This window comes from Heterodontus francisci, chromosome 15, assembly GCF_036365525.1.
Source record: "Heterodontus francisci isolate sHetFra1 chromosome 15, sHetFra1.hap1, whole genome shotgun sequence".
In the NCBI taxonomy this organism is placed as follows: Eukaryota; Metazoa; Chordata; class Chondrichthyes; order Heterodontiformes; family Heterodontidae; genus Heterodontus; species Heterodontus francisci.
The window spans coordinates 82179868-82204667 of NC_090385.1; the positions used below are offsets into that span (position 1 = coordinate 82179868).

The 24800-nt window shown below is 47.1% G+C and overlaps 1 protein-coding gene across 1 annotated transcript in view; it reads left to right on the forward strand.

Annotated features, from left to right (window-relative positions):
• Nucleotides 1-24800, forward strand: part of LOC137377435 (uncharacterized) — a 256326-nt gene that overhangs the window by 225695 nt on the left and 5831 nt on the right. The window contains exon 6 of the mRNA XM_068047013.1: nt 18500-18608. Within this exon, the coding sequence (XP_067903114.1) occupies nt 18500-18608 (109 nt within the window). The remainder of the gene's footprint in view (nt 1-18499; nt 18609-24800) is intronic.

Below are 24800 nucleotides of genomic sequence, written 5' to 3' on the forward strand. Positions count from 1 at the left end.
CCCCCCATAATCAACGGAGTGAAGTGTTCACCCCTTACCCCCCATGATCAACAGAGTGAAGAGTTCACCCCTTACCCCTCATAATCAACAGAGTGAAGAGTTCACCCATTACCCCCCATAATCAACAGTGAAGAGTTCACCCCTTACCTCCCATAATCAGCAGAGTGAAGAGTTCACCCCTTACCCCCCATAATCAAGAGAGTGAAGAGTTCACCCCTTACCTCCCATAATCAACAGAGTGAAGAGTTCACCCCTTGCTCCTCAATACCCCATGCATCAGAGTGCAGAGTTCACCACTTCACCCGCCCCATCCTAGTGCAGAGTTCACCTCTTCCCCCCCCCCATCCATCAGAGTGCAGAGTTCACCTCTACCCCCCATTGATCAGAGTGCAGAGTTCACCTCTTCCCCCGCCCTCCATCAGAGTGCAGAGTTCACGCCTTACCCCCCATAATCAACAGAGTGAAGAGTTCACCCCTTACCTCCCATAATCAACAGAGTGAAGAGTTCACCCCTTACCCCCCATACTCAAGAGAGTGAAGAGTTCACCCCTTACCCCCATAATCAACAGAGTGAAGAGTTCACCTCTTACCCCCCATAATCAACAGAGTGAAGAGTTGACCCCTTACCTCCCATAATCAACAGAGTGAAGAGTTCACCCCTTGCTCCTCAATGCCCCATGCCTCAGAGTGCAGAGTTCACCTCTTCCCCCCCACATCCATCGGAGTGCAGAGTTTACCTCTTCCCCCCATCCATCAGAGTGCAGAGTTCACCTCTTCCCCCGCCCTCCATCAGAGTGCAGAGTTCACCCCTTACCCCCCATAATCAACAGAGTGAAGAGTTTACCCCTTACCTCACATAATCAACAGAGTGAAGAGTTCACCCCTTACCCCCCATAATCAACAGAGTGAAGAGTTCACCCCTTAACCCCATTATCAACAGAGTGAAGAGTTCAGCCCTTACCCCCCATAATCAAAAGAGTGAAGAGTTCACCCCTTACCTCACATAATCAACAGAGTGATGAGTTCACCCCTTACCCCCCATAATCAACAGAGTGAAGAGTTCACCCCTTACCCTCCATAGCCAAAAGAGTGAAGAGTTCACCCCTTACCCCCCATAGCCAACAGAGTGAAGTTGTCACCCCTTACCCCCCATAATCAACAGAGTGAAGAGTTCACCCCTTACCCCCCATAATCAACAGTGAAGAGTTCACCCCTTACTCCCCATAATCAACAGAGTGGAGTTCACCCCTTACGCCCAGAATCAACAGAGTGAACAGTTCACCCCTTACCCCCCATAATCAACAGAGTGAAGAGTTCACCCCTTAACACCCATAATCAACAGAGTGAAGAGTTCACCCCTTACCTCCTATAATCAACAGAGTGAAGAGTTCACCCCTTACTCCCCATAATCAACAGAGTGAAGTGTTCACCCCTTACCCCCATAATCAACAGAGTGGAGTTCACCCCTTACCCCCATAATCAACAGAGTGAAGAGTTCACCCCTTCCCCCCATAATCAACAGAGTGAAGAGTTCACCCCTTACCCCCCATAATCAACAGAGTGAAGAGTTCACCCCTTACCCTCCATAATCAACTGAGTGCAGAGTTCACCCCTTACCCCCCATAATCAACAGAGTGAATAGTTCACCCCTTACCCCCCATAATCATCAGAGTGAAGAGTTCACCCCTTACCCCCCATATGCAAGAGTGCAGAGTTCACCCCTTACTCCCCATAATCAACAGAGTGGAGTTCACCCCTTACGCCCAGAATCATCAGAGTGAACAGTTCACCCCTTACCCCCCATAATCAACAGAGTGCAGAGTTCACCCCTTACCCCCCATAATCAGCAGAGTGAAGTGTTCACCCCTTACCCCCGATAATCAACAGAGTGAAGAGTTCACCCCTTACCCCCCATAATCAACAGAGTGAAGAGTTCACCCCTTAACACCCATAATCAACAGAGTGCAGAGTTCACCCCTTACCCCCCATAATCAACAGAGTGAAGAGTTCACCCCTTACCCCCATAATCAACAGAGTGCTGAGTTCACCCCTTACCCCCCATAATCAACAGAGTGAGGAGTTCACCCCTTAACCCCCATAATCAACTGAGCGAAGAGTTCACCCCTTACCCCCCATAATCAACGGAGTGCTGAGTTCACCCCTTCCCCCCCATAAACAACAGAGTGAAGAGTTCACCCCTTACCCCCCATAATCAACAGAGTGAAGAGTTCACCCCTTTCCCCCCATAGCCAACAGAGTGAAGACTTCACCCCTTACCCCCCATAATCAACAGAGTGCAGAGTTCACCCCTTACCCCCCATAATCAGCAGAGTGAAGTGTTCACCCCTTACCCCCCATAATCAACAGAGTGAAGAGTTCACCCCTTAACACCCATAATCAACAGAGTGCAGAGTTCACCCCTTACCCCCCATAATCAACAGAGTGAAGAGTTCACCCCTTACCCCCCATAATCAACAGAGTGAAGTGTTCACCCCTTACCCCCCATGATCAACAGAGTGAAGAGTTCACCCCTTACCCCTCATAATCAACAGAGTGAAGAGTTCACCCATTACCCCCCATAATCAACAGTGAAGAGTTCACCCCTTACCTCCCATAATCAGCAGAGTGAAGAGTTCACCCCTTACCCCCCATAATCAAGAGAGTGAAGAGTTCACCCCTTACCCCCAAAATCAACAGAGTGAAGAGTTCACCCCTTACCTCCCATAATCAACAGAGTGAAGAGTTCACCCCTTGCTCCTCAATACCCCATGCATCAGAGTGCAGAGTTCACCACTTCACCCGCCCCATCCTAGTGCAGAGTTCACCTCTTCCCCCCCCCCATCCATCAGAGTGCAGAGTTCACCTCTTACCTCCCATAATCAACAGAGTGAGGATTTCACCCCTTACCCCCCATAATCAACAGAGTGAAGAGTTCACCCCTTACCCTCCATAATCAACTGAGTGCAGAGTTCACCCCTTACCCCCCATAATCAACAGAGTGAGGATTTCACCCTTTACCCCCATAATCAACAGAGTGAAGAGTTCACCCCTTACCCCCCATAATCACCAGAGTGCAGAGTTCACCCCTTAACCCCCATAATCAACAGAGTGAAGAGTTCACCCCTTACCCCCCATAATCAACAGAGTGAAGAGTTCACCCCATCCCCCCCATAGCCAACAGAGTGCAGAGTTCACCCCTTACCCCCCATAATCAACAGAGTGCAGAGTTCACCCCTTACCCCCCATAATCATCTGAGTGCAGAGTTCACCCCTTACCCCCCATAATCAACAGAGTGAAATGTTCACCCCTTACCCCCCATAATCAACAGAGTGAAGAGTTCACCCCTTACCCCCCATAAACAACAGAGTGAAGAGTTCACCCCTTACCCCCCATAATCAACAGAGTGAAGAGTTCACCCCTTACCCCCCATAAACAACAGAGTGAAGAGTTCACCCCTTCCCCCCCATAGCCAACAGAGTGCAGAGTTCACCCCTTACCTCACATAATCAACAGAGTGAAGAGTTCACCCCTTACCCCCCATAATCAACAGTGCAGAGTTCACCCCTTACCCCCCATAATCAACAGAGTGAATAGTTCACCCCTTACCCCCCATAATCATCAGAGTGAAGAGTTCACCCCTTACCCCCCATATGCAAGAGTGCAGAATTCACCCCTTACTCCCCATAATCAACAGAGTGGAGTTCACCCCTTACGCCCAGAATCATCAGAGTGAACAGTTCACCCCTTACCCCCCATAATCAACAGAGTGAAGAGTTCACCCCTTACCCCCCATAATCAACAGAGTGCAGAGTTCACCCCTTACCCCCCATAATCAGCAGAGTGAAGTGTTCACCCCTTACCCCCGATAATCAACAGAGTGAAGAGTTCACCCCTTACCCCCCATAATCAACAGAGTGAAGAGTTCACCCCTTAACACCCATAATCAACAGAGTGCAGAGTTCACCCCTTACCCCCCATAATCAACAGAGTGAAGAGTTCACCCCTTACCCCCCATAATCAACAGAGTGCTGAGTTCACCCCTTACCCACCATAATCAACAGAGTGAGGAGTTCACCCCTTAACCCCCATAATCAACTGAGTGAAGAGTTCACCCCTTACCCCCCATAATCAACGGAGTGCAGAGTTCACCCCTTCCCCCCCATAAACATCAGAGTGAAGAGTTCACCCCTTACCCCCCATAATCAACAGAGTGAAGAGTTCACCCCTTTCCCCCCATAGCCAACAGAGTGAAGAGTTCACCCCTTACCCCCCATAATCAACAGAGTGCAGAGTTCACCCCTTACCCCCCATAATCAGCAGAGTGAAGTGTTCACCCCTTACCCCCCATAATCAACAGAGTGAAGAGTTCACCCCTTAACACCCATAATCAACAGAGTGCAGAGTTCACCCCTTACCCCCCATAATCAACAGAGTGAAGAGTTCACCCCTTACCCCCCATAATCAACAGAGTGAAGTGTTCACCCCTTACCCCCCATGATCAACAGAGTGAAGAGTTCACCCCTTACCCCTCATAATCAACAGAGTGAAGAGTTCACCCATTACCCCCCATAATCAACAGTGAAGAGTTCACCCCTTACCTCCCATAATCAGCAGAGTGAAGAGTTCACCCCTTACCCCCCATAATCAAGAGAGTGAAGAGTTCACCCCTTACCCCCAAAATCAACAGAGTGAAGATTTCACCCCTTACCTCCCATAATCAACAGAGTGAAGAGTTCACCCCTTGCTCCTCAATACCCCATGCATCAGAGTGCAGAGTTCACCACTTCACCCGCCCCATCCTAGTGCAGAGTTCACCTCTTCCCCCCCCCATCCATCAGAGTGCAGAGTTCACCTCTTCCCCCCATTGATCAGAGTGCAGAGTTCACCTCTTCCCCCGCCCTCCATCAGAGTGCAGAGTTCACGCCTTACCCCCCATAATCAACAGAGTGAAGAGTTCACCCCTTACCTCCCATAATCAACAGAGTGAAGAGTTCACCCCTTACCCCCCATACTCAAGAGAGTGAAGAGTTCACCCCTTACCCCCATAATCAACAGAGTGAAGAGTTCACCCCTTACCCCCCATAATCAACAGAGTGAAGAGTTCACCCCTTACCTCCCATAATCAACAGAGTGAAGAGTTCACCCCTTGCTCCTCAATGCCCCATGCCTCAGAGTGCAGAGTTCACCTCTTCCCCCCCGCATCCATCGGAGTGCAGAGTTTACCTCTTCCCCCCATCCATCAGAGTGCAGAGTTCACCTCTTCCCCCGCCCTCCATCAGAGTGCAGAGTTCACCCCTTACCCCCCATAATCAACAGAGTGAAGAGTTTACCCCTTACCTCACATAATCAACAGAGTGAAGAGTTCACCCCTTACCCCCCATAATCAACAGAGTGAAGAGTTCACCCCTTAACCCCATTATCAACAGAGTGAAGAGTTCAGCCCTTACCCCCCATCATCAAAAGAGTGAAGAGTTCACCCCTTACCTCACATAATCAACAGAGTGATGAGTTCACCCCTTACCCCCCATAATCAACAGAGTGAAGAGTTCACCCCTTACCCTCCATCGCCAAAAGAGTGAAGAGTTCACCCCTTACCCCCCATAGCCAACAGAGTGAAGTGTTCACCCCTTACCCCCCATAATCAACAGAGTGAAGAGTTCACCCCTTACCCCCCATAATCAACAGTGAAGAGTTCACCCCTTACCCCCATAATCAACAGAGTGAAGAGTTCACCCCTTCCCCCCATAATCAACAGAGTGAAGAGTTCACCCCTTACCCCCATAATCAACAGAGTGAAGAGTTCACCCCTTACCCCCCATCATCAACAGAGTGAAGAGTTCACCCCTTACCCCCATAATCAACAGAGTGAAGAGTTCACCCCTTACCCCCCATAATCAACAGAGTGCAAAATTCACCCCTTACCCCCCATAATCAACAGAGTGAAGAGTTCACCCCTTACCCCCCATAATCAACAGAGTGAAGAGTTCACCCCTTACCCCCCATAATCAACAGAGTGAAGTGTTCACCCCTCACCCCCCATAATCAACAGAGTGAAGAGTTCACCCCTTACCCCCCATAATCAACAGAGTGCAGAGTTCACCCCTTACCCCCCATAATGAACTGCGTGAAGAGTTCACCCCTTACCCCCCATAGCCAACAGAGTGAAGAGTTCACCCCTTACCCCCCATAATCAACAGAGTGAAGAGTTCACCCCTTACCCCCCATAATCAACAGAGTGAAGAGTTCACCTCTTCCCCCCATCCATCAGCGTGCAGAGTTCACCTCTTACCCCGCCCTCCATCAGAGTGCAGAGTTCACCCCTTGCCCCCCCTCCGTCAGAGTGCAGAGTTCACCTCTTCCCCCCTTCCATCAGAGTGCAGAGTTCACCTCTTCCCCCCCTCAATCAGAGTGCAGAGTTCACCTCTTCCCCCCATCCATCAGAGTGCAGAGTTCACCTCTTCCCCCTCTCCATCAGAGTGCAGAGTTCACCTCTTCCCCCCCCCTTCCATCAGAGTGCAGATTTCACCTGTTCCCCCCCTCCATCAGAGTGCAGAGTTCACCTCTTCCCCCCCTCCATCAGAGTGCATTCACCCCTTACCCCACCTCCATCAGAGTGCAGAGTTCACCCCTTACCCCCCTTCCATCAGAGTGCAGAGTTCACCTGTTCCCCCCCCTCCATCGGAGTGCAGAGTTCACCCCTTACCCCCCCCTCCATCAGAGTGCAGAGTTCACCTCTTCACCCCCCTCCATCAGAGTGCAGAGTTCACCTCTTCTCCCCCTCATTCAGAGTGCAGAATTCACCTCTTCCCCCCCCTCCATCAGAGTGCAAAGTTCACCCCTTACCCCCCTCCATCAGAGTGCAGAGTTCACCTCTTCCCCCCCTCCATCAGAGTGCAGAGTTCACCTCTTACCCCCCTCCGCCAGAGTGCAGAGTTCACCTCTTCCCCCCCATCCATCAGAGTGCAGAGTTCATCTCTTCCCCCCCCTCCATCAGAGTGCAGAGTTCACCTCTTCCCCCCCCCTCCACCAGAGTGCAGAGTTCACCTCTTCCCCCCATCCATCAGAGTGCAGAGTTCACCTCTTCCCCCCCCCCCCCCATCAGAGTGCAGAGTTCACCTCTTCCCCACCTTGGTGGCACCAGATTTCCCTGGATGGGAAAGTGAAGGCACATGAGTGCTGAAGATCGGGAACTGAAGGTAAGATCACTGTGGTTTGTATTTTAATTCATGCAAATAAGTAATTTAAAAATGCAATCTCTTGTCCCGTCCCAGAATGGCAGAGGAGCCGCCATGAAGTCTCCCTGCCACCGGGAAGATCGGGCCTGGCAATCCTGTCGTCAGGTTCTGTGGTGGGCCGCTGCCACTCCAATTCTCCAGGCCTTCACCCTGCCATGAAACCCGATGTTGGGCTGGGAACATAATCCAGCCCTTGTTTTTAAATCTCTGCATAGCCTCGCCCCTCTCTATCTCTGTAATCTCCTCAAGTCAACAACAACTCAAACTTGGTGTTTGGTCAAAGACAGAATGTTAGTGACTGCATAGAAGTGCTGTTGACTAAAAATTTTACATTTCATACCAGGGGTACAGACCATGATCGGGAACACACCAGAATGCAGATCACATTCAAATCAGCAGAGTCTGTCCGGTCTAGTGTTGAGCTATGAATTTTAAAGTGCTTGGTGCCAGAGGTTCAATACTTAGTGACCTACCATCACTAGACTGCCTAACTACAGACCTGGGAAGACTAATACTCACCGTTGGGTATCCATACATTTACATCCCATGCAAGGCCACCAATGTAAATGGGAACAAATCACTAAACCACAGCTAAAATCAAAGCAAGTCAATGCCCTACCTTGCAACATTCAGTCCCAGGAGCCAGACACCCATCTTGAGGTAGTAACATTCTTGTTGCATCAGAAAACAGATTTGCACACAGCTGAACCTATACACCCACACTCCCACACTCTGACCTTTAAGAAAGACCAACTGAAGTGCTTCTGAATCTCAGTTATTACGTGTACTAAACATTTTGTTTTTCGAACAAAAACTGGGTAAGAGAAGCTGTTGAGGGCAGAGCTGGGAGGGGAAGTCAAAGTGAGGAACTTGGTAAGAAATCAGGTCAGATGGGAAAGATTCCCAAGGGACAAAGCCAGAAAGGGAGAGACTACACTTCTTCACACCCTACCTCCTGTAAGGACTCCATTCCATTCTCCCAGTTTCTCCGTCTCCGACGCATCTGCTCTGATGATGCTACCTTCCATGACGGTGCTTCTGATATGACCTCCTTTTTCCTCAACCGAGGATTTCCCCCCACTGTGGTTGACAGGGCCCTCAACCGTGTCCGACCCATTCCCCGCACCTCTACCCTCACCCCTTCCCCTCCCTCCCAGAACCGTGACAGGGTTCCCCTTGTCCTCACTTTTCATCCCACCAGCCTCCAAATCCAAAGGATCATCCTCCGCCATTTTCGCCACCTCCAGCGTGATGCCACTACCAGTCGCATCTTCCCCTCCCTTCCCCTGTCAGCATTCCGAAGGGATCGTTCCCTCCGCGACACCCTGGTCCACTCCTCCATTACCCCCACCACCTCGTCCCCGTCCCAGGGCACCTTCCCTTGCAATCGCAGGAGGTGTAATACCTGTCCATTTACCTCCTCTCTCCTCACTATCCCAGGCCCCAAACACTCCTTTCAGGTGAAGCAGCGATTTACTTGTACTTCTTTCAATGTAGTATACTGTATTCGCTGCTCACAGTGTGGTCTCCTCTACATTGGGGAGACCAAACGCAGACTGGGTGACCGCTTTGCGGAACATCTCCGCTCAGTCCGCAAGCAGGACCCTGAGCTTCCAGTTGCTTGCCATTTCAACACTCCCCCCTGCTCTCATGCTCACATCTCTGTCCTGGGATTGCTGCAGTGTTCCAGTGAACATCAACGCAAGCTCGAGGAACAGCATCTCATCTACCGATTAGGCACACTACAGCCTACCGGACTGAACATTGAGTTCAATAATTTCAGAGCATGACAGCCCCCCACTTTACTTTCATTTTTAGTCATTTTTAGTTATTTTTTCTTCCTTTTTTTTTACATTCCTTTTTACATTTTTTACAATCTTTTTTTGCATTTATTTCATTTCATCTTAGTTTGTTCAGTTTGCTTACCCACTGTTTTTTTCAGGTTGTTTTTCTTCAGGTTTGCACTTGCTGCTGTTCAATATTCAATATATTCACACCTAATCTGTACTAATGCTTTGTCTTTTAACACACCATTGACATATTGTTTGCCTTTGCTCCGTGACCTTTTGGTCAGCTATGTGGCTTGGTCCAATCTGCACCTTCTCCTTTGTTATCTCTTGCCCAACCCCCACCTCACTTGTTTATAATCTGTGACTTTTCTAATATTTGTCAGTTCCGAAGAAGGGTCACTGACCCGAAACGTTAACTCTGCTTCTCTTTCCACAGATGCTGCCAGACCTGCTGAGTGATTCCAGCATTTCTTGTTTTTGTTTCAGAAAGGGAGAGAATTGTTTGGAAGAAGGGGAGCCTCAGTTTGCAGAAACCTGAATTTGAAATTAAGTAGCCTTCACTGAATTCGCGCCAGGTGATCTCACATATAACTTTGCTTTCATGTGCCACAAAGTCTACTCTCATTTCCAATGACAGGTTTGTGATTGTCCCTGGAGCAAAAGCATGGGTATGTCTGGAACTGCGCTATTGGGAAAACTAATGCAAACTTACATCCACATCAGCAGAGATTTGATGTAGACCTTCCTCGTACCATCCAGCACAACAACAAACAAATAGTTGACCATCTTGTCCTTTGGGAAAATGGTTTCAGAATCAGGTGTCTTGATCAAATAATATACAACAGAACTAAACATCACAATATGTACTACACGCATAATAGATTATCAAAAGTATGTCTAAATAAAACATATTTACCCCACTTACTTTACAGCACTGTCAAAAAAGCACCCCGAGTTTAGCAACAACGCAGTGTAGTTAAAAAGGCAGTGTTACTGCCTGGAGAAGCAACTATGGGTTTCGATAAACTGACCTAATGTGGGCTGCTTTTCTGAAATTGGGGCTAGGGTAAATTGGCTGATACCAATTGTTAAACTAGGCAGTGGTTGCCTGGAACGGGGAAGTGCTCTATTCCCCAGCAAGAACATTCCTCACCTTGATGAGCACAAATTCTAACTGTGCAAATTTAAAAGGGGGAGCAAGAGAGAAGAGAATATAAAAGGGGAGCACAACTATGGAGCCAGTCAGGCAACAAGATTAAGCTGACTGCAGGGGAGACCTGGTACCAAAGGAAATGTGGGAACAGGAAAGGAGGAAATAAAGAAAGACTTGCATTTGTGTCGTGCCTTTCATGATGATAGGATGTCCCAAAGCATTTTACAGCATTTAAAGTGTAGTTACTGCTCTCATGTAGGAAACACGGCAGCTAATTTGCACACAGCAAACTCCCAAATGCAGCAATGTGTTGTTGACCAGATAGTGGGGGAGAAATTTGTACACATAGCACTGCTACATAGACTTAGCTTGATTCCCTGAGGGCAAGCAGCTTCACAGGCTGCTACCTGTGTGGCATTCTTCAACAATATCATGATATATGACAGAAGCGTGCTTCACAAATGAATTTCTTCCCCATTCTGTTTTAGTGATGTTGATTGTGGGATAAATATTGCCTATGACACTGGGGAAACTCCCTTGCTCTTGAAAATAGCATCATGGGATCTTTTACACCCACCTTGAAGAGCAGACTGGCCCTCAGTTTAATGTTGCATCTGCAAAATGACACCTCTGACAGTGCAACACTCCATCAGTATTGCAATGGACTAGTAGCCAAAACTTTTGTGCTCAAGTCTCTGAAGTCAGACTTAAACCCACAACCTTCTAACTCTGAGGCGAGAATGCTACAAACTGAGCCAGAGCTGAACGGCTTCAGGAGCAGAAAAGCAAAAGCGGGAGCAGGAATGAAAGAAACCTGTCTCATGCAAACCAAAAGAACCAGGATAAACCCAGTCAGCCTCCGACAATAGGCCATAAGTGCTCAATTGGCTATACACCGCTTATGGGTGGTTAGCCCTAATGCCACGAACACCAACGCCCCCCCCCCCCCCCACCTCACCCCTTCCCACCTCGGGAAAATGGGGTGGGGGCTGGATGGTGCTGGGGAACCAGCATGCCAAGCTGGTGGTGTGAAATTCTGCACCTACCTACCTCTGTGCCTGACCCCATTGGGAGTTAAAAATTCAGCCCCCTATTTCAGCCTCTTTACTGAACTTTGTGCACAACTCTCATTCGACTGCCTAGGAGGGGTGTATCAGTAAAATTAGTTAGAGTGTCTGGGCTTTGTCCTTTCACAAGTAGAGCCCCTTGTTATTTTGGAATGCTCCCATCAGTAATCCAAACAAGAAGTAACAAAACACCTCCAGAAAGCCAGCAGTGTTTGGCTCAAAGTCAAGCTCTCAAGCACTTGACCTGCAGAGTGAGCTGCCCCAACAAAACATCAAGCTGGCAATCTAGTGATATGTTTGTCAAGATTCAGCTGAATATCTCTTGGGAAGCTAGCCTACTATACAATAGTTCATGGGGTAGATTTTCCGCTTTGACTGTAATTGGCCGTGCAGGTTCAAATTTCTGCTTGAATTAGCATTAGTTATCCAAAATGAAGTTATGACTCAAGTTTCCATTCAAACTCATTTGCCTAATAGCAAACATAAAATCTTCAATGAACCAATGCAATCAGGAAACGTTAACATTATTTCTTTCCTCTTGCATTAGGAAATATTCTGTGATATCTTGAAGAGTGGTAACCTGGTACAGTTTCATTATTAAAGCTAAAAATGGGATTATCACAAACAATAAGCATTTTTAGTCAGAGCCTAGTGTACCTAATTTTAACTGATTGAAAATATCTTGAAAAAACCTATACAGACCATTTACCAGTTTCATTGGTGTACACTAGTCAGTGTCTTAGTAAATTAAATATTTTTTAATATTTAAAAACTTTTCAGATGTATCTATTCGAGTCTTCATGCCTAAAAGTAACCCCAGTTTAATTTTCAGAGCCTCCTTGAAGGCCCGCAAATGAGCGCAATTATTGGAAACTTGCAATGGTAATTAATTTGATCTGAGGGGTGGCCAGGTGTGGAAGGGGCCAGCTTCTAGTGTGATGTTTTATAAACAAATGCAGAAAAGCATGGAAGCGCGATTTGCGCTGAGCGTATCTGGCATTTGAAATTCCTTGATTTTTTTCACTGGTTTGGCTGCATTTGGGCGAATTGCACTGGCAAAACTAGTGCCACTTAGCAGAAACTCAACTCTCATACGTAAAGTCAGCCCAGGAAATTACCCCTTCAATGTTTCTTCAAATGCAGTAAGACAATAAATACAACACAGCAAAAGTAACTTAAATAGGGTCAACCAATCATTCTGCCTCAGTGTAACGAGTGAGAGAGATCACATCCTCAGATATGCAACAGAAACATTCTCTGGTATTTTCACTTACTAAATGTACCGCAGACGTAGCACTTGGTGGAGCAGTTTGAAATAAATTATTTCCATAATTAACAGTTAGCAGCATGTTCTACCAGTGCAGTATTAGTACAGTCCTCAGCATCAAACACGCAGTTGTGCTGGAGATCAAAATTGGCATTTTGCCCTCAAGCACTAACCAGTGTATTAAGTGACAACTGCATGGTTGATCTCATTTATAGTGTACCATCTAGGAGATTGGTGTCTGACTACAATGGATGCACCATTGCTGAAGAAATCCTTACTCAGTTGCCATTGAATAAAACTACAATGGCTTCCTGCTGGAACCTTGTCATTCCAGTGACAGGAGCTCCTCAAGACTGAACAACAGCTATTATTCCAGGTCTGCATTTTCCAATAAGCCTCTTGCCTGTATTCACAGAACATCATCCTAGTTGATGCTGTGCCTGGGAGATTGAGACCATAGCTTGTACTGGACCAATCCCTCACTTGCTCTAGTACTATGGTCAAAAGTAATTTGGAGAGGCAGCATGCATACTTCTCAGTAACAATTTTACCCGCGATTATCTTGAATCTCCAGTGGCAGATTGGCGACAAGCAACAACAAATGCAAAAACAATCTGGATTGGTACAGCTCGGAATAATTCAGCATTTAGGAAACTCTGGAATTTGTTCAGACTTTATTTGATACAGATGGAGCTTCACTGTCCCTTCAAGAAAAATATTCCACTTTACATGCAAGTAATCAGCTTATTGGTTCCTGTCTCATGACAAATACCTTAGATTGCAATAAAGAAATACAAAAAAACTACAAATGCTGGAAACACACTGCAGGTCACTCATTGTTTCTGAGGAGCCAAGATGCAAAGGCTTTAACAGCAACTTCCATTTATATAGCACCATACATGTCAAATGTTCACAGTTGATGTGCACTATCAGCACTTTGGAAGCATTGTCTGTGTAATTTTCCTGTGCACCCTCCTTAAACTTGAGGTCATCCAAAACTCTGGTGCTGGCATCTTAACTCACATCAGGTTCCAATCACCCATCACCCCTGCACTCGCTGACCTACATTAGCCCTGGTCTGGCAATGCCTCGATTATAACATTCTCATCCTTGTTTTCAAATCCCTCTATGCTTCATCCTTTCCTTTCTCTGCAATCTCCACCTGCCCGATAACACTCTGAGATATCTGTGCTCCTCCAATTCTAGCGTCTTGCGCATCCCCAATTTTCATCGCTGTATCACTGGGGGCTGTGCCTTCAGCTGTTAAGGCTCTAAGCTCTGGAGTGCCCTCCCTAAGCCTCTCTATCTCCTTCGTTTCCTTGAAGATGTTCCTTAAAACCTACTTATTTGACCAAACTTTTCGTCACCTGTCCTAATATTACCTTATGTAGTTCACCGTCAAAGTTTGTTTGATAATTATGCCTGTAAATAATCGTCCTCAGGATGCTTTGCTGTGCTAAATATGCTATATAAATGCAAGTTAGTGTTGTTGTTGTTTCAGTGCTGTTCTAGGGCCTCCACCTCCTGTTGTTGCTGCTGCAAATGACCAAACACTGCTGAGTACAGTCGTTCAGTGGCTATATCCTTTCCCAGTCTGGCTTATATGTGACTCCAGTCTCATGCCACTGTGGCTTTAACTGATCTTTGAAGAGACCTATCAAGCCATTCAGCTAAAGGTAACTAGGGATGGGTAATAATTGCTGGCCTTGCCAAAAACAGCCGCATTCCAAGAATGACTTTTATAAAAAGCGCACTGTGAGTAGGAATTTTTGCAAGATTGGAACAGGAGACTCTAGTGAAGGAGGGTGCCAGTTGTAACTGAGGAGAGAGGCAGAGGTTGGGCAAGGAAGCAGAGTATCAGCATTAAGTGAGTATTCCAGAGTGGTTGGTGCTGAGCCACGTTTAAGACATTGTGCCCTGAGAAGTGCCCCAAATATCAAGCTCACTGCCCTTCAGTTTGATTCAGATTAGTCCGTGCAGCCTGGTTTTGAGGTGTGAAATCCAAGTACAGTTCAACTTTGAGTGACGTCTCCAGTTCAGAGATGTTACCTTCACACGAACAAGAAGCTAAGGAGAGAGATTGGGCCTATTAAAAGTAGCAACGACTGGGAAGCCTAACTACAATTTGTGTAATTCAGTGGTTTTGGGGCTACAATTTCAAAATGTATATCAGCAAGTTATACGATTACTACTTGGTACAGGTAGGAGCATATTGTAGTATTACACCTTTGCTACCAGTTCCATATAGACAATCAGTGAGTTAATGTATTATTGCTGTTTATGAGGAGAATCTGAGTGTCACCAATATTACTATTAATTCATCGAACAATTTCAGTGAGTTATTGAATTCCCCTGTGCAAATTGCTTCCCTCCTCCGGTTTCCCTTCTCTGTCTTCTGAACTTCTTGGACAACAGCTGCTGGCACAAACACACAAGCAACGATGTTCAACTACAGGGGCCCAACCTTTATAAGGTAAATCCAATAATGCAATCAGATGTCACATAATTGCACATCATGCGATTAAACCTCCAAGAATGTTTTCAACCAGATTTGGCAACTCCAGCTGTAAAGCACTTTGGGGCATTCTCAGGTTGTGAAGATGCTATATAAATACAAGTCTTTCTTCTTAATTTGGGGTGGACAAAGGCACAGGTCAAAGAGTTTATTTTTCAAAGATTGCTAAGAGTGCAGAGGGAGGTGGAATAGTGAAGAGAATTTGGGAGGGAATTCCAGAAGGCTGAGGTTTAATGGCTGTTGGAACAGTCACCCATGGTGGAGAGGAGAGAGCAAGGAAGGAGGTTAGTGCTAGCATGGCTAAAGGGGATTACTCAGATAGGATGGGGTGAGGACAAAGGTCTTGAAATCAATTCACTAGGGCTCAGGAAGGGAGTGTAGCTTGGCAAGGATGCAGGTGGTAGAAATTCAGGGAAAGACCCTTTCTCAGAACTGAAAAACTGAGTGCAATTTCCCTGGAAGATTTCTGGGTGTCTGCACATCTGATTTTCAGGGTGACTTTGGATCATAAGATCATAGGAAATAGGAGCTGGAGTAGGCTATTCGGCCCATCGAGCCTGCACCGCCATTCAAACAGATCGTGGCTGATCATCTACCTCAATGCCATTTTTCCCCACTATCCCCATATCCTTTGATGTCAACAGTATTCAGAAATCTATCGATTTCTGTCTTGAACATGCTCAACATTGAGCTTCCACAGCCCTCTAGGGTAGAAAATTCCACAGATTCACCACCCTCTGAGTAAAGAAATTCCTCCTCATCTCCGACTTAAATGGCCTGCCCCTTATTCTGAGACTGTGTCCCCTGGTTCTAGACTCGCCAGCCAGAGGAAATATCCTATCCACATCCGTCCTGTCATGCTCTGTAAGAATTTTGTAAGTTTCAATGCCATCACCTCTCATTCTTCAAAACTCTAGAGAATACAGATCCAGTTTCCTCAATCTCTCCTCATAAAACAATCCCACCATCCCAGGGATTAGTCTGGTGAAGCTCCGTTGCACTCCCTCTCCGGTAAGTATATCCTTCCTTAGATGAGGAGACCAAAACTGTACACAATACTCCTGGTGCAGTCTCACCAAGGCTTTATACAACTGAATCAATACATTTTTACTCTTGTACTCAAATCCCCTTGCAATGAAGGCCAACATACCATTTGCCTTCTTAATTGCTTGCTGCACCTGCATGCTAGCTTTTAGTGATTCATGAACAAGAACACCCAGGTCCCTTTGAACATCAAAACTTCCCAAACTCTCACCATTTAAGAAATACTCTGCCTTTCTGTTTTTTCTACCAAAGTGGATAACTTCACACTTATTCACATTATATTCCATCTGCCATGTTCTTGCCCATTCAGTTAGCCTGTTCAAATCCCCTTGAAGACTCCTTGTATCCTCCTCACAACTTACATTCCCTCCTAGCTTTGTGACATCTGCAAATTTGGAAATATTACAATTGGTCCCCATATCCAAGTCATTTATATAGATTGTTAACAGCTGTGGCCCAAGCACTGATCCTTGTGGTACCCCACTAGTAACAGCCTGCCATCCTGAGAATGACCTGTTTATTCCTACTTTGTGTTATCTGTCTGTTAACCAATTCTCAATCCATACCAGTATATTACCCCCAATCCCATGTGCTCTAATTTTGTTTACTAACGTCCTGTGTGGGACCTTATCAAAAGCCTTCTGAAAATCCAAATACACCACATCCACTGGTTCTCCTTTATCTATGCTACAAGTAACATCCTCAAAAAACTCCAACAGGTTTGTCAAACATGAATTCCCTTTCATAAATCCATGATAACTCTGCCCAATCATATCATTATTTTCCAAGGGTCCAGTTATAATAGAGCTCAACATTTTCAATGCTACTGACGTCAAACTAACAGGTCTGTAGTTCTCCATTTTCCTTCTTGCTCCCTCCTTAAATATTGGGGTTGCATTTGCTACTTTCCAGTCTGCAGAAACCCTTACAGAATCTACAGAATTTTGAAAGAAATTTTGGAGATATGCAGGTCATCCGTTCATTAGTATTAATGGTCCAGGGGCTATGCTTCCCATCCCTTATTTATTCTGAAACAGCAGTGCTTTTATTTCCATACCTTACCTCTGTACATTGCTCAAATTCTCACTCATTTTCGAGCTTTGGATTTTCCTTCACAATTTGAAAAACAGAGCTCTCTTCTGTCATCTAGTGGCCAATTGTTCTCATGGCATTTTCACTTTGGTCTATATGGTGCTTTTGTTTGCCCAGTCGTTACATAGGGCAGAACTTTCCCAGCCTGGCGTGGTGGGAGTGGAGGTGAGGGGAGTCCAGGCAAATAGAGGGGAGCAGCTTGGGGAGTGGTTCCCAATGCATTGTCGCCACTGATTTCCCAGGGTCGGCAGGAATGCGGAGGGGCTGACTTCTGCAAGGTAGCGCACAACTAATCTGCATATTTAAATTCCCAATTAGGGGTGATTTTGAGGGAGGAGCAGTCCCCCCTCCACCCCATGCGGAGGCTGCCAGTTTGATTGAGGCGACTTGCCTGTGGCAGTCCAGGGGAGCAATTAAAGTTGGTAGCTCCGACCCCCTAAGAGGGGTCCTCTGGCAGCAAACGCTGCCTGCTTGGCCCCTCTACAAAATGTAATTATTTTCACCCTTTTGAGGGCCCCTACATTTTGAGGCACCCTCATGGTCCCCAACCTGCCTCTGCAGTGTCCACCTCTCTTGGTGGGACTGCCGAGGCTCTAGAGCTGCAGGCTCTGTGATTGAGCCAGCGGCATCGGGAGCCCACCCACCGTCCTTAATAGGACAGCGAGCTCTGAGGCGGTCAATTAGGAGGCTGCCTCCAGGAAAATAGCTCCCCTGCTCTGGCGCCCATCAAATGCGGGCTCGGGACTCTCATTGGTCCTGACATCAGGATCCCAAAGCCCGCGGGAAAATCCTGCCCTTAGAATCCATCAAAGTTAGCAGCACTAAGTGAGGTCTTGTATTTGAGCCAGTTCCTTGCTAGAGCAATCCCAAACCAATCCCACTGCCCTCCTCTTAGTCCAGAATCCTGTGTCTTCCTTTATTTCAAATGTTGATCTGCTCTTCCCTTTAAAGATGCAATGGTCTTTGCCTAAATCTCTCCTTGTGGTAAAATATTCCATGCACTAACAAACTGACTGGGTAAAGAAGTTTCTGCTAACCCCGCTCTTCATTCTCAGTGACAATTTGAAATTGATGACCACTCCCCAACCAGAGGAGATTGTCTTTTCCCATTTGCTCGAATAAAACCTTTCATCATTTAAAAACCTCTATCAAATCTTCTCTTGGCCTGCTCTGTTCCAGTGGAGATAGTCCGACAATCCCAAGTCTCTCCTTATCCTTAGTATCGTTCTGGTTGCTTTATAATGCTCCTGTGAAGCACTATGGAATGTTTCATTATGCTAAAGGTGCTATATAAATACAAGCTGTTGTTGTTGGCTTAATGTCTTTGTTTTTCAGATTTGTTCAGCCATTCCACCTCAAGGTTTGTTGAGGGAAATTGCTGTACAGGCAATAATGATACTGGGGCAGGCCAGGGCCAGTCAGGTTTTCTTTGATAAAGGAAAAGGTGAGTGATATTTGAGTGCGGAGTCCACATGCTTAATTCCTATTTAGCTCTTAAAACCGCTCCAGTGAGAGGAAATTTGTAAATTAAGAATTTGCAGGGCTTAATTTACAGAATGACTGCCATGGGTGTCAAAATGTGCTTATAAAATCTCCAGTCTTTTTGATAGAATAAATAGAGCAACAACAACAACAAGAGCACTGGCGATCAGCATGGGGTGTGTGGGGAGAGGACCATGTCCAGCCCGTTTCCCGCGCCTCTACCCTCACCCCTTCCCCTCCCTCCCAGAACCGCAACAGGATTCCCTTTGTCCTCGCTTTCCACCCCACCAGCTTCCACATCCAAAGGATCATCCTCCGCCACATCCAGCATGATGCCACTACCAAACGCATCTTCCCCTCCCCGTCAGCATTCCGAAGGGATTGTTCCCTCCGCGACACCCTCATCCACTCCTCCATTACTCCCACCACCTCGTCCTCTTTCCACGGCACCTTCCCCTGCAATCGCAGGAGGTGTAATACCTGCCCATTCACCTCCTCTCTCCTCACCATCCAAGGCCCCAAACACTCCTTTCAGGTGAAGCAATGATTTACTTGTACTTCTTTCAATTTCGTATACTGTATTCACTGCTCACAATGTGATCTCCTCTACATTAGGGAGATCAAACGCAGACTGGGTGACCGCTTTGTGGAACACCTCTGCTCAGTCCGTAAGCATGGCCCCGAGCTTCCGTTTGCTTGCTATTTCAACAGTCCCCCCTGCTCTCATGCTCACATTTCTGTCCTGGGATTGCTGCAGTGTTCCAGCGAACATCAACGCAAGCTCGAGGAACAGCATCTCATTTACCGATTAGGCACACTACAGCCTGCCGGACTGAACATTGAGTTCAATCATTTCAAAGCATGAAGGTCCCCCCTCGTTATGTTTAGTTATTTTTTCTTTTTTTCCTTTTTCTTTTTTCTTTGGTTATTTTATTTTAGTTTGTTTAGTTTGTTTCTACTGTGCCTACCCATTGTTTCTGTGTTTTTTTTAATGTTGTGTTTGGAGTGCTTCATGCTTTACAGTCTATTCACACCCTCTCTGTACTAACGCTTTGTCCTTCAGTATACCATTAACATACCGTTTGCCTTTGTTCCATGATCTTCTGGTCAGTTATTCTCTGTGACCCTCTGTCCTATCAACACCTCTTTTGTTATCTCTTGCTCAAACCTCCACTTTACTTGCTTAAAACCTTTTACATTTCTAATATTTGTCCGTTCTGATGAAGGGTCACTGACCTGAAACGTTAACTCTGCTTCTCCCTCCACAGATGCTGCCAGACCTGCTGAGTATTTCCAGCATTTCTTGTTTTTATTTCAGGTTTCCAGCATCTGCAGTATTTTGTTTTTATGTATGAGACCCATGTCAGGTGAGTTGTAGGCCTCCAGAGTGCTGTCCTTTGCAGTGACAAGTTGCTCTGGCATCTTTGCCTTTGCTACTCCTCTCAGCTTATGCGCCGATGACCCTCAGCATCCACTCTTGTTGATAGGCAACCCTTTCACCCAGCTGTATGGCCAGTCACGCTAAAGGCATGCATGGGTTGGGAAAAAGAACCCTCCTTGAACCCAACCAATCCACAGCGGACCCGAGCCCGACCCAGTCCGAGTCCCTCCAATTTCGCCCCGAGCCCGACCCTACTCAACCCAACCCGAGCCCGAGCCGACCATCCCTTTACTTACCTTCCGACTGGGAAGCTCCACGAAGCTGCAGCGCATGCGTGATGACGTCACAGTGATGTCACTCTCTCACTGCACAGACTCAGTTTCGTCCCGGACTGCCAGCTCAGCTAAGTTTTTTATTTTTAATACTTACCGGCAGAACACTTACCATATGTGTCCGGTCCAACCCGACCTGAGCACGACCCAGGGAGGAGGGATGAGTGAGCAGGCGCGCGGCGGGGGTTGGGAGCAGGCGGCGGGGGGAAGGAGGAGAGCGCACCCGCCACCAGCAAGGTCTTTGGCCGCGCTCTCCCCGCACTCGCTCTCTACCTGCTCCCCAGACCCCCTATCCCTCCACCCCTGCTCTCTCCCCGCTCCCCAGATCCCCTCTCCCCCACCCCTGCTCTCTCCCCACTCTCCAGATCTCTTCTCCCCCAACCCCTGCTCGCTCCGACCCAGATCCCCCCACTATCTGCCCACGTTACGCGATGACGTCATCTGTGCATGCGCCAATGCCATCTGGCCGAGTTACATGATGATGTCATCTGCGCATGCGCCAACCAGCCCTGGCACAGCGGAACGCAACGCATGTGCAGAGGGTAGGAACCAATCTACGCTTGTGCACAGATTGGCGCAGTCGGATGACGTAAGCTGCCGGCTGCGTTGTCAGTCATCACTTTGTTGATTTAAAGGTTAGTACCCAAGTGTAGACATTCTAATAACAGTCTTAAGGGGGCTGATTTACTTGACCTCTGCCTCTGGCAATGCCTAATCTCCAGGCAGAAAGGAAATTTGAGAGAGATCCACACGAGACCTCTATCCGAAAAATATGTGAGCTGCTCACAAAGTATCAAAATTGAGGCTCTGCTCCCTTTGTGTTACCCCCACGAATTGCAAATCACCCCCAAAAGGCAAAGCTGGCATTCAGAGATTAATGACGGAGTGTTCCCTTTCCACCACCTCAATGTCCTCAAATTGCAGCCAGTGGGAGGGTGAGGGCTCAGACATAGGGCTGGCACAAAAAAGGACCAGAGTATGTGAGTGGAGGGGGAGGGTCTCCAGCATGCATAGAGCATCCAAAAGGTGAGTAAGAATTTTTTACAGCACCCACCAGCTCTTTGCACCTTGAGGCCTCCTGAAAGCTGTTCTCCAGCTACAGCTAGAAGGTTCTGAGGCTAGCAGACGGACCCACGACTACAGACCTCACAGGCCTGCAGTTACACTTCTTTTACTTCCCCCATTTGCCAGTGGTATGGCCCTGCCAGGGAGCAAGCCTGTGCTTGAGGTTGCCACCAGGTCACATGAAAGGATAGCAGTATGAACCAAGCTGCATAGAATGTCCACAAGTCAATCACTTTGGCTTCTGTTATATCCAGTTTTTTTCCCAGTGCTACAAAGATCCACCCTTGGCTCAAAACTCATTGGAAACAGATTTTCCAGATTAACTGAGATACTTATCTTACATAAATAAGATTATTTATATTTGGCAAGTACAATATTATTACATCTGACTTGGTGGCAACGATTCATTTCCCAGAAGGAGATGGTAAATGTGAATCAAACTGCTTTTTTCACACTGTAGACAACAGTGACCTCATCACACATAAGAAGCCCAAAGAGCACTTGCTGCCACTTTTCCTGATGCTCTGCCTTTCAGTTTTGATACTTTGTGAGCAGCTCACTCTTTGTTCAGACAGCAGTACTGTCCGATTGCCCACCTGAAACAATAGGTAAGCAAGTTGTTGTGCTTGTCAGTCTTAAACTGTCTGGTTGACTGGGTGAGGTGTAATATTCGTGTGGGATTTTCATGGTGGCAGGAGCAATAGAGATAGAGAGGAAATAATTTATCGATCAGCGGGTGGGGAAATTCTTTTTCAAAGTCAATGAACAAATACATTGTTATCAAACCAAGCCTGCTAGGATTCTGGCTGTGCCTCACTAAACCGAATCAAGATTGTCTTCTGGACCAGAGTTTCACTGATTCTTACCAGATGTGGTCTGTGAAATAATTTAATAGATCTCATTAAAGACAGTTCCAGCTTGGGTGTTTCCCAATGGCCTCACAGGTTGGTTCATGGTATACAGTACAAGTGTCATAATATATACCACAGCTCCACAGATTTTATCTGTACTGAGCTTCAACTTCTATTAACTCAAGTACGGAAAACAGATTCTGCTACGACAAAGAAAAGTCCAATAAATCCATTGCTAAAGGCTCATTACACATCCACTAGTGGGGTTTTGATTTTCCTGACAATGTGACTGGAAATTTACACCCGCCCCCCTCCCCCAGGGAGCGGGCTGAAGGCAATGGGGGGGTGGTGGGGGGTGGTAAAATCGGGTGGGAGATGTGGGACTGAAGTTGCCTACCCACCCCCACTATTATATTAGCAGCAGTGGGGGGAGGTGGCAAACGGCCCACCCACCCAGGCCAATTGAGACCCTTAAGTGGTCAATGAATTGCCACTAAGGGCCTTCTCCCACTGCCGCTGGTATATTACCAGCAGCAGCCTAGCACTTTGCCACCTGGGGAGGCCGCCCAGTATTACACAGGGGTGGGACCTCCTGATCGGGCACCCTGTGCCCCACAGAGGGCTGCCCAGCCGCACATGCCTCGCCCGATGGAGTACCTCCCCCTGCCCTCGTGTGGATGCCCACCCCCCTCGTCTGGGCCCAGCCAATTGTCCCCAGCGAGGCCCAAGACATCATGCACCTTTGTCATGGCTGGCGTCCCTCTTGCTATTTGGGCTGGGTGCAGTCCCAGCAGTGACCACTGCTCTTGGTGGCGCTGCTGGAACTGAGAATCTGCCAGACCTCTGATTGGCTGGCAGCTCTTGGAGGCAGGACTTCCTGCCTCAGAGGGGCGGAAATCCCGACCGAGGATAATTAAGGGCCTTGGTAATGCAAAATGGCTGTGTGACTTCCAGGCCCAGTGGAGGTGGACTGACCCCCAACTTTTAACCTGGTGGGCAGGGCTTTCACCGCAACGTAAAATTCCTGCCTCTGTGTGGGAATGATATTCATTCCCTGCCACACACACACAGCATTCTCAATTTTTTAACTCATTCTCGGGATGTGGGCATCATTTGCAAGGCCAGCATTTATTGCCCATTCCTAGTTGCCCTTGAGAAGGTGGTGATGAGCCGCCATCTTGAATTGCTGCAGTCCTTGGGGGTGAAGAGACTCCCACAGTGCTGGTAGGTAGTAAGTTCCAGGAATTTGACCCCGTGATGATGAAGGAACGGTAATATATTTCCAAGTGGGAACGGCATGACTTGGAGGGGAATTTGCTGGTGCTGGTGTTCACCTGCACCTCCTGCCCTACTCCCTCTAATTGCTGGAGGTCATGGGTTTGGGAGGTGCTGTTGAAGAAGACTTGGGGTGTTGCTGCAGTGCATCCTGTGGACAGGATACATTGTATTCACAATGCACCATTGGCAGACGGAGTGGGTATTTAAGGTGATGAATGAGCTGTCGATCAGCCAAACTGCTTTGTCCTTGATAGAGCCAAGCTTCCTGAGTGTTTTACCCAAAATCATCCCTCAGACTGACTCTCCCTGCTTGAACCATTACCACAAGAAAGAAACAAAGGTCTTGCCAGGAACATTTGTTTTATTCTCCATAGAAAAATAGTTCAAATTGTAAATATTGACATTTTAATGTAACACTGATAGAAATGATCGACTGTCAGTTGTTAGATGTCTAGCACTGCTATTATTTTATTGTAAATACTGACTCATTGTTTGAACAATGCAGCCCTCTGACCTCGTGAATTAAACCCAGAAGTGCATTACTATAAGAGGACAGTACTCAGTATATTGAAATGAAAAAAAAGTTCAAATAAGAGATCTAGATTTACATATTTAGCTTTAATGGAGGCAGACAGACACACTACACTCCCATTTCTAGAATCTGGGTTCAAATTCACCTCATCCTGAGGGGCCAAATGTCCTTCTTGTCTGCTGATGGTGGCCATCATACATAAACTGAGCTACACATGAGTTTTACAACCAGCAGAGAGAGAGCAGACACTCATTACACCAGGACAAGATGAATTTGAACCCAGTCTTCAGGATGAAAGACTAGGTGGGTGTGCCACTTAATGAAGTGACATGCCTTTAAGGTAATGGCCTAACATTTCCTCTGGAAGACCCAGTCCAACAGATGCCATTGACTCTGGTGAATTTTTCTGGATTCCATTAAATTTAAATTTTTTTGGCAGGGTCCCGTGGAATTTCTACCTGGAAGCATGTCAGGAGGGGAAGGGATGATGGGAGGAGGGGAAGTACTGCATATTCCCTAGCGGTACCCAACTTTAGCACTTGGGGCAAGTTGAAAGCAGGTTAGGAGCAGGGGAGTTCTCCTTGTTATCCGGACCAATACTTATCCCTCAAGCAACATGCTAAGAGAAATTATCCAGTCATTATCGCATTGCTGTGGGAGCTTGCTGTGTGCAAATTGGCTGCCGTATTTCCTACATTGCAACACTTCATTGGGA